Source organism: Gekko japonicus, unplaced genomic scaffold, assembly GCF_001447785.1.
Source record: "Gekko japonicus isolate JY-2015 unplaced genomic scaffold, Gekko_japonicus_V1.1 scaffold1868, whole genome shotgun sequence".
NCBI classification, from domain to species: Eukaryota; Metazoa; Chordata; class Lepidosauria; order Squamata; family Gekkonidae; genus Gekko; species Gekko japonicus.
This window is the reverse complement of record NW_015164247.1, coordinates 55,559-64,994: the sequence shown is the minus strand read 5'-3', so window position 1 is coordinate 64,994 and position 9,436 is coordinate 55,559. Positions and strand designations below refer to the sequence as shown.

The following is a 9,436-nucleotide window of genomic DNA, read 5'->3' as shown; positions in this document are numbered from 1 at the left end:
AAAATGATAAAGAAAATATATAAAATTTTGTTGGATGATACAATGGTAGAGGAAATTGTGAAGAATAATATGATTGTATGGGCTCAGAATTTAGGGCATACTATAAATCTTGAAGATTGGGGGCAGATTTGGGAGAAAAATATTAAAATGACTAATGCTATAACATATAAAGAGAATATGTATAAGATGTTTTATAGATGGTATATTACACCTTGATAGACTGGCTAAGCAAAATAAATGCTGGAAATGTAAGAGTAAAAGGGGCACATTTTACCATATGTGGTGGCTATGCCATGTTACTAAAAAGTTTTGGAAATGGGTCCATAGTTTGATGGAGAAGATACTAAGAGCAAAGATTCCATTTACGCCAGAGGTCTTGCTGTTGAATATATTTCCAAATGATTATGAAAAAGAGAATAGGTATTTGACTGTTTATATGAGGACAGCTGCAAGAATCTTATATGCCAAATATCGGGAAACTATGGTGATACCAACAAAACAGGAGTTTGTGAATAAACTTTTTGAAACAGGGGTCGTCAGCTTTCAGGTGCGTACAAGATGCGAACAGCAGGCCTGCGCGTTTCACCTCATTCCGGCTCAGAGACGCCCCGAGGGCGGCATTTTGGCGACCGTCCCGAGAGGTGTCACCGCCTGCTGCAAACGGCTCTCCAAGCGAGTGGGGCCGCCTGACGGCCGGGCTCTGTCGTAAGTGGTTCGAAGGCGTCGCTGCTCTTCGAGCGGAGGACGCGAAGCAAACCTCGGGGCCGCCTGGGTCGCATGCAACCCGCGGGACGGCCAGCAGAGGGCAGGGGCTATTGCCGGTCTCCCCCGCCTGGGCCTCTCTGGTCGCTCCCGCTTGCCGAGCAGCACCAGCGGCGCTTCCAGCGGCAACATCCGTCGCGGCCGCCGCCGCCGCCGCCGCCTCGCAGGCTTCTGTTTGACAAGGAAGGGAGCGGGGAGGCGCGTGAGGCGACGCGATGCCGCTAGGCCTGAAGCCGACATGCAGCGTGTGTCGCACCACCTCCTCCTCCATGTGGAAGAAAGGCGGCCAGGGCGAGATCCTTTGCAACAACTGCACGGGGCGCCCAGGGCCGGCCGGCGCCGGAGGAGCCGCCTACGCCACCACCTCGGCTGCCGCCCAGCACAGCAACGGCGGGAGCGGCGGGGGCGGCGGCGGGGGGGGGAAGCAGGTGAGGCCTCCACTGCCCGCCGCTGTGGGCCGGAGCACTTGGGCGGAGTTGGGTTGGCCGACGACCCTCTTGTGCCCAGGAGAGGTGGCCGGCTGCCGGCTGTCAAAGCCCGCTCGCTCGCTCCCCAGTTGGCCCGTTCACTTTATTCTGCGTTCTTCTTGGAGAGTAAGCGGAGTTGCTTCCGCTAGCACAAGAAGCGTCCTCCTCCGCTAATAGTGGAAGAATAAAGAAAAAAAGGACCACCTTCTCCCCTCTCAGGCTGGGCATCCAAGTGCTACAGGCAGCCCAAACGTCTGTTTGTTTACTCGGGTCGAGGCCTGCCCTCACCAAACTCGGGAGGGTTTGCTCTCAAGTATGTATCAGGTTGCAGCTGGATGGTGCAGCCCTCCTAAATATGTTGAATATCAATGTCGCCTGGGTTTAGTGTTGCTTCTTAGTAAGCGTGTCCGACTTTGTCTCGTAACAGTTTTCGCTACCGTTGTACTTGGACTGGTTAAGGGGGTGTAGTTTGCAGCTTCTGGGAAAATAGATTTCTGGAAAATAGATTTTAAAAAACCTTTCAACAATTTATTACAAAGTACATGTATCTTCCAAATTACAAATACAAACACATATTCTAGTGATTTAACCCTCTAACAATATGACCTATACTAAGCTACAAATCTAACAATTGCAAGCAACACTAATTCATAGGTTTAACAATTTAACACTTGACTAATTTAACCATACGGAGCTGCGGTGGCTTAAGTGGTTAAGACGCTGAACTGCAGGCTGTGGAAGGTCGGTAGTTCAGCAGTTCGAGACTCGGGTGCCACATGATGGAGTGAGCTCCCTCATCTCTAGTTCCAGCTCCTGCCAACTTAGCAGTTCGAAAGCAAGAAATTGCAAGTAGATAAATAGGTACCACTTCGGTGAGAAGGTAACAGTGTTCCGTGCGCCTTGGTGTTTAGTCATGCCGGCCACATGACCGCGGAAACGTCTTCGGACAGCGCTGGCTCTTCGGCTTTGAAACGGAGATGAGCACCGCAACCCTAGAGTCAGATTCGACTGGCTTTCGAGCAAGGGAACCTTTACCTTTACCTAATTTAACCATTCTGCAGATTAATATGTTTAACAAATTAATTCATTTAATGATTAAGTTTATGCTAAACATACTTTATACTGTATACTTCTGGGGTGTATGTAAAGCTGCAGCGCAATTTAGCAGAGAGGTGTAATGGGAGTGACTTTCTTTGTAACCATGAATAGGAGTGGGTTGCATGAGTCTGAATTAACTTCGGCTGAAACGTGAATTTGGTTATTCCAGAGAATTACTGGAACTACTTAGTCCACCAAATTTCTCACTGAACTTAATGGGATTTTTAAATTTCTAAATAAATTGATTTAGGATGGGTTGAACTTGAAGATTTCTTTTCTGGCACGGTGGTGACTGATCCTACAGTTTCTTATAGGATATCATTATTGTTTTTGTGCGTTTGATTGTATCCATGCTCTGGTGTAACCAATATTTATTTTTGCATACCATAGAGTAAGCAAGAAATTCACAGGAGATCTGCTCGACTGAGGAACACAAAGTACAAGTCTGCTCCTGCAGCTGAAAAGAAAGTTTCTACTAAAGGAAAAGGGAGAAGGCACATTTTTAAGTTAAAAAATGTAAGATAATTATGGACTCCTGCTACTGTTGACTGTTTACTAAATGCTAGCAATGTGCTAGGTGCTGTAGTGGGTACAAGAGCCTTACACCTTAAGGTTAGCATCAAGTATAACGTTCCCTATGTAGTTATAAATTCTGTTTAGGGAAAACCAAAGGCACAGGAATCTCCCTGGGATTCAGCTTGCCTGCACAGGAAGTGGTTCTGTTTAGGATGGATGTGTGCAGGGTCGCATGCAGTGAAAGCTTATATCGACACAAAGCAAATAGAAGGGTGTGTTATGGAAATGACACCTGTACAAAGTGGCATATGTGAAGGGATTTGGGGAAAAAGGCAGGACATAGTACTAGAATTGGGCTGGATAGGAAAGGGAGAGTGTAATGGCCTAGAATGGGTGTTGACATGGGAATTTGAAGAACAAAGGGAGCTTGTTTTTGCAAAGGCTGCTGTCTAGTTAGACAGTAGTTTTAAGATGGAACTTTCCAGTTCCACTAGATTACAGTTGTAGTGTAAAACTAAAAATAGGACACAGTGTTGTATTTACTAGTACAGATTCAAGAAATTTATTAATGAAATGGGAAGCTGTGTCCTAGCTCTTTAGACTATTTGTATATCTTGAATTGTTGTGATTGTTTCAATCATTTTTCAGTGGTTCATTTTGTTTCTGAAAGAGCCCATTGGATGCAGTCACATCTCCTTTGTGGGCCTAAGTTGTTTCACTTCAATTTCTGCAGTCCTTTAGATTTTATTTAGCGGGTCCAAGTGTAAGACTACAGAACTGCTTAAACTCTTCATGCAATGTTATGAATACTATTCCACTTTTGCAAATAGACTAAGAAAATGTGTATACAGTGTATCAATATTTAATGTATTTAGCATATACATTGCCAAATCTTATAGGTTCAGAGCAGTGTTCCCGCTAAGCTGAGTTAGTGTGAGCTAGCTCACAGTTTTTTAGCCTCTGGCTCACACATTTTTGTCTCAGCTCAAGAAGGATGGCTCCAGAACAAACTAATTCATGCAGCAGCCAAATCTCCTGCTCACAGCTTTAATGCCAATAGCTTACAAAGTAGAATTTTTGCTCACAGGGCTGCATAGCTTAGAGGGAACATTGGTTCAGAGTATGCTGACATTTAAAGCAGCAGCATAGATTACTGCTTCATGTTACCTATACAGTTCACATTCTCATATTGAAATAGACACATGTAGCTACTTGAAATAGACAGTATATTCTTGCAAACCATGATGTGTGAAATGGCTCTCAGATGGTTTCTTTAAATGAGATACTTTTCTGTTTCTGATTTAGTATAGATCTTCAGAGTAAGCAGTACATAAAATCTTGAAAAGCTTTCTAAGCTGAAGCACACCATGGAAATATTCCAATGAATTTGTATCATTTTTTTTAATGCTAAAAGGAATAAGTGATATTTGTTGCCATGTTTATTTTTTATCTAGTGGTCCAAAGATGCTTTGTGTAATCTTTTTTCCTTGGCAAAAGCTAATTTACAAAAAAGCATAATATTTCAGACAATAGTAACACACACATTCTTTGTACATTAACCATTGTACCTTTCTTATTTAAGCCTATCAAAGCTCCAGAGTCCGTAGCTACTATAATTACAGCAGAATCTATCTTTTATAAGGTATGGCTTTTAAGTTTTATAAATCTCACAAAGGGCACTACCACTGTTACCTAAACTTGATATTAAGAGTATTTTTAATACGTAGAGTTTAAAAATTTCACGAGAAGATGATTAAGTTCACTGAAGGTGCAAAGAAACATCAAGATCTAAGGGAAGCATTTGCCAAAATGTTTTTGCAAATATGTTTCTGCAAATCTGTGAACTTCTGGAATTAGAAGATTATCTGAAGAGGCACAGAAAACTGCAACCAAGAAGGAAATTAGAGAATACATGTGCCTGTTTAATGAGAAGGAGCACTTTCCACTTGCAAAAGGAGCTGTTTATATCCAAGCTTATGAGTGCAGTTCCAGCTTAATTAATGTCTGTTAGATCAGGTATTGATGCTTGGCTTTTAAAATATCTGAATGTTAAACTACATCACCCAAACAATATTGGTAGCTATCTAGCTTGAATTCAAAGCAGCCGATTCCCAGTTACTGCCTTTGAGAGAAAAGGAAAATAAAGGGGAGGTCTTTTCATTTCTTGTTTGTTGGGAGAAGACACCAAAGATGCCATTAAACAAGAAAACATTATGATCTATCTGAGGTGGTGGTATAGGAAAAGGGCAAAATTGTAGACCAGTAAGGGCAGCAAAATGATTAATTGACCATAGACTTAACAACTGTTAAAGTCTTTAAAAAAAGAAAAAAACCTCTAACTGTCTATATCTTTTCTAGGGAGTTTACTATCAGATTGGAGATGTTGTTTCAGTAATTGATGAGCAGGATGGTAAAACATACTATGCTCAAATTAGAGGGTTTATTCAAGACCAGTACTGTGAAAAAAGTGCAGCTTTAACATGGCTGATTCCTACTACAGCTAGCCCCAAAGACTGTTTTGACCCTGCAACTTACATAATAGGTAAGTTCCAAGGCCTAAAATGCTGTTTTTTCTGAGAAACCATTGTGTAAAGCACTGCTTGTGGTGTAGCTGTGTAGTTTTAGGCTTGGTTTTCTTACTTAGGATTAGCTAATTAGTTACACTTAGGTGCCATTCAAGTCTCCCCGGGATTGCTTGTCCATACTAGATTGCATCAATGTGAAGAAAAATGAACCAAAGATCAAAGTTACCTATTTGAAAAGCAGCCAGTACTCTCACCCATTGTGCTGATAACAGTCTGCATTGTGTCCATAAAGGTGCTGATTTCATCTGTCATTGACCATTGTTCTGTGGAAAGGGGCTGCAGTATGTGCACACAAAACATGTGAATCTCGTATTTACTTTTTAGCCTAGAATCCATCATGTCTGTTGCAGCTTGACAAATATCTGCCTTTCTCCCCCACCCTACCATCACTGAAGTAATCCTAGGGAGCATGGCTATACTGACAATCTGTGTGTGCTGCCAGCCTTTCAGAGGTGTCATCTCTCAGTTGTCCCATATAGCTTTTTATGTCCTTCCTGTGGCCCCCAAGTGCAACTTTTCCCCATTTGACATGGGGGGGGGGGAATAATGCAGTTGCACTACCAACTTATGCAGCCTGCTGCTTGCTTATGTAGTGGATAGGAAGAAGGTACCAGTTTCCTGTAACATGTTGTAGCGGAATTATGATGTACATGTACCTAATACAATATTTGAGAGATAAAGAGCTCTCTTTTCTCCCCCCTCCTCCTTTTTTACTAAAGGACCAGAAGAAGATCTCCCAAGAAAAATCGAATACTTAGATTTTGTTTGTCATGCGCCATCGGAGTATTTCAAGTCTCGATCATCCCCTTTTCCTACCATTCCTACCAGGCCAGAAAAAGGTTATATCTGGACTCATGTCGGACCTACTCCAGCAATCTCAATCAAGGAAACTGTGGCCAGCAGCTTGTAGGCTGTCTTTAGAAATTCCACATATATAATTTTATTACAAATTCTTGTGTATTGTTACCCACCTGGCCCTAGAAGTGGCTTTTATTTATTTTTTAAAAAATATGGGTGCCTTTGTTAAAATCAAGTCTTCTCTAAAATTTGCTTTTGTTTTCTCTGTCTAAACTACATTACTCACCTTTGTTGTGAGGGCTATATTTTGTATGTCTCACTTGTGTTATGTAGAAATATACCAATGTTACTACTTTCTGTACAGTGTCTATGTCAATCTGCAAAAGAACACTGATCTAATAATTAGGACTTGATATTGATGTGATTGTGGGTGAATGAGTGTAGAGATCCAGCTGAAAAACCTTATTTTATTCTAAAAATGTCAATGCCTCTATGAAGATAGTCTAAGCTATGGGTTGAAAACTCATTCAAAAACTAAGTAAGTATGAGCTGGTAAGTACCTGGCTAGGAGATCTAGGAGAAACCTTTGTATACTACTGAGTTTAATAAAGGTAAGGTACACATTTAGAATTAAACCGAAGAACTAAGCCCAACATGTCAACTGTGCAGGCTTGTAAATAACCACTTAAGTCTTTGTGAATAAGGTATGCAAAATAGGAAAACCTTTGGAAATTGATTTCATAGAGGGCCGGAGAAGTTAGTAAAATAATTGATGGCATTTTGTTGACTTAATTTTATAACTTGTAACACAAGTTATACAAATACTTGTAATCTATAAACACATTCATTGAATAGTCACAAAGTGGTGACTAAAACTTGTAACCGTTTAAAAATGTAGCTGTTTGTCCTACATGTCCTTGCTAAAAAATTCAGTGTACTTATGAACAGAAATGCACATATGTACGCATGTAAGATACTTCAGCCAGTCCTTGAATGCCTTCAGGAATCACATAGCTGGGAAGTTCTTATACATATACGTTCACGAAGATGAACTTTAGAAAATGTTAACAATTGGTTATGCAACTCAATGGAAAAATGCATATGCAGATCTTATTTTGAGCTATTATATGTAAGAGTGAAATAACCTTGCTACAGGGTAGGGGGTAGATGTTTTTAAAGGCTTATTTTACTTCAAAACCATTTGTGGATCCCCCCCATTGTTTCTCAGATCAGTAGTTATTTGTATGCTGATCACTTTGCTGTTTACTTAAAATGAAGTAACACTGAATTTTATTTAAAACAAAACCCTAGATTTACTATACTGCTTCTATTTACTGGTACCTTTTAGAAGTATGCTGTATACCAACATGTTTTTTAAAGCTTTCAGTGATCAATAAAAAGCAAAAACATTCTTCCTGTTTAAAAAAAAAAGCATTAAAGTTATTATAAAAATATTAAGCAATTGTGAACTAGAGAAATTTATCTTATGTATAGCAAAGGCAAGCAATATACAGAATCATTTCGATTTACTAAATTAAAACTGCTGGATGAGGTTCTTTTTATGGTTGATGGACATTTTAGTAAAGCCATTAACTGTAGCGATTAACCAAAATCATCTGAAAGATGTGGTTTCATGGGGCCAGAACAGTAGTTACAGCTAAACATGTAAAGGATAAATCTGTGGTACAATGCTATTAGGTTTCTGGGTTGAATTCTTCTGGCTTCTTTGCTCAGTCTCACCTGATTGCCCACCTTGCTACAGCCTGTCTTGTGTGGCTTTTGTCTATAAGGGTCAGAGTCCTCAGCCATAGCCTTTTTTGGGGTCAGAGCCCCCCCCCTTCACCAGTAGTAAATTTTATAAGAACAAATCCTATCGTTTTACTTAACAGTTTCCCAAAGAGCTTGAACTATTAGGTATTGACACTAGGGCAGGCTGTTTTTTTCTTCTAAAGCTGTACTCAGAGAGAGCCAGGGTAGTGGTTAAGAGCAGTGGACTCTAAGCTGGAGAACAGGGTTTGATTCCTCACTACACATGAAGTCTGTTGGGTGACCTTGGGCCAGTTACAACTCTCTCAGCCCCACCTACCTCACAAGGTGATTGTTGTGGGGAGGGGAAGGCAATTGTAAGCCACTTTTAAGACTCCCTAATGGTAGAGAAAAGTGGAGTACAAAAACCTACTCTTCTTCATTTTCAGATATACAGCAGTATATGGATACTGTCTTTTAAAAAAACCACTGACACCAACACTTTGAAAATCCTGAGATTATTAAGGCATGCGCAGAAAAACTGCCCAAACTGATTGCAATGCTCGCGGATCAACTGCTAAGAAAACCAGAAGTGTGCAGAAAATACCCTAGTATATTTACTACAATGAATCATATCCAGATTCTAGAGGTAGCAAGGCAGTTGCCCAGAACCATGGAACCTTTTTCTGCATTTGTAAAACAAAACAATATAGTCTTAATATTGGTGATGTTGAAGACGGAGCCCATTTTCCAGATCCACAACCATGTTTCCTTCTTACCTCTGAACCAGTTCCAATTCTGTAGCATCTGGAGGACACAGGACTACTAGAGGTGCACAATTTTTCCCTCTGTATTTTTCCGTTCAGGTCCATTGGAAAACACACACACCCAAATTTTGGGATTCCTGAAAAAACCCAGATCCCAATACTGGTAAAGTATTTGGATCCAGGATTTTTCAGAAATTCTAAATTTCAGGACCAATTGACCCAGACCAAAAAAAGGGGGGGGGGGAGTAGTAAAGCCACTAAAAACAACTGAGGGGAGGTTCAGCTAGGGCCCCTTTGGGCAGTCTCTTTAAACTGGACTGTCCAACAAAGCCTGCCCAGGAGCCAATTCTGCGGGGAGATTTCTCCCCACAAGTTCTACTGGGCAGCCCAGTTTTGCTGGTATATCCAGGATTTTTTTGGGGGGATTATTTTACGGTTCTCCCAAAAAATCCAATACATTTGGGAAGCCAAAATATACCCCAAAAATACCGATATGGTGTTTTCCAGGTATATTTTCCATTCAGGTGGACTCGAAGGCACACCCCTAAGGACTACTGCCTGGGGTACAGCAGAGCTTTCTTTCCCTTGTAGCTTGAATGATGTGCTTCCACTAATGCATCCTAAATCATATTTGCCATTTTCAGACCTTTATTATTGTGCCAACTCATATTTCTTTTGTGATCAGCTGTAAGGATTC

The 9,436-nt window shown here is 40.9% G+C and overlaps 1 protein-coding gene across 1 annotated transcript; it reads left to right on the top strand.

Annotated features, from left to right (window-relative positions):
* Positions 1 to 691: 691 nt before the first annotated feature.
* Positions 692 to 7,588, top strand: GATAD1 (GATA zinc finger domain containing 1). The gene is made up of 5 exons (XM_015408632.1): positions 692 to 1,190; positions 2,718 to 2,843; positions 4,426 to 4,485; positions 5,202 to 5,385; positions 6,148 to 7,588. Exons 1-5 carry the CDS (start codon positions 978 to 980, stop codon positions 6,336 to 6,338), a joined length of 774 nt encoding a protein of 257 aa, XP_015264118.1. The 5' UTR covers positions 692 to 977; the 3' UTR covers positions 6,339 to 7,588.
* The last annotated feature ends 1,848 nt before the right edge of the window (positions 7,589 to 9,436 follow it).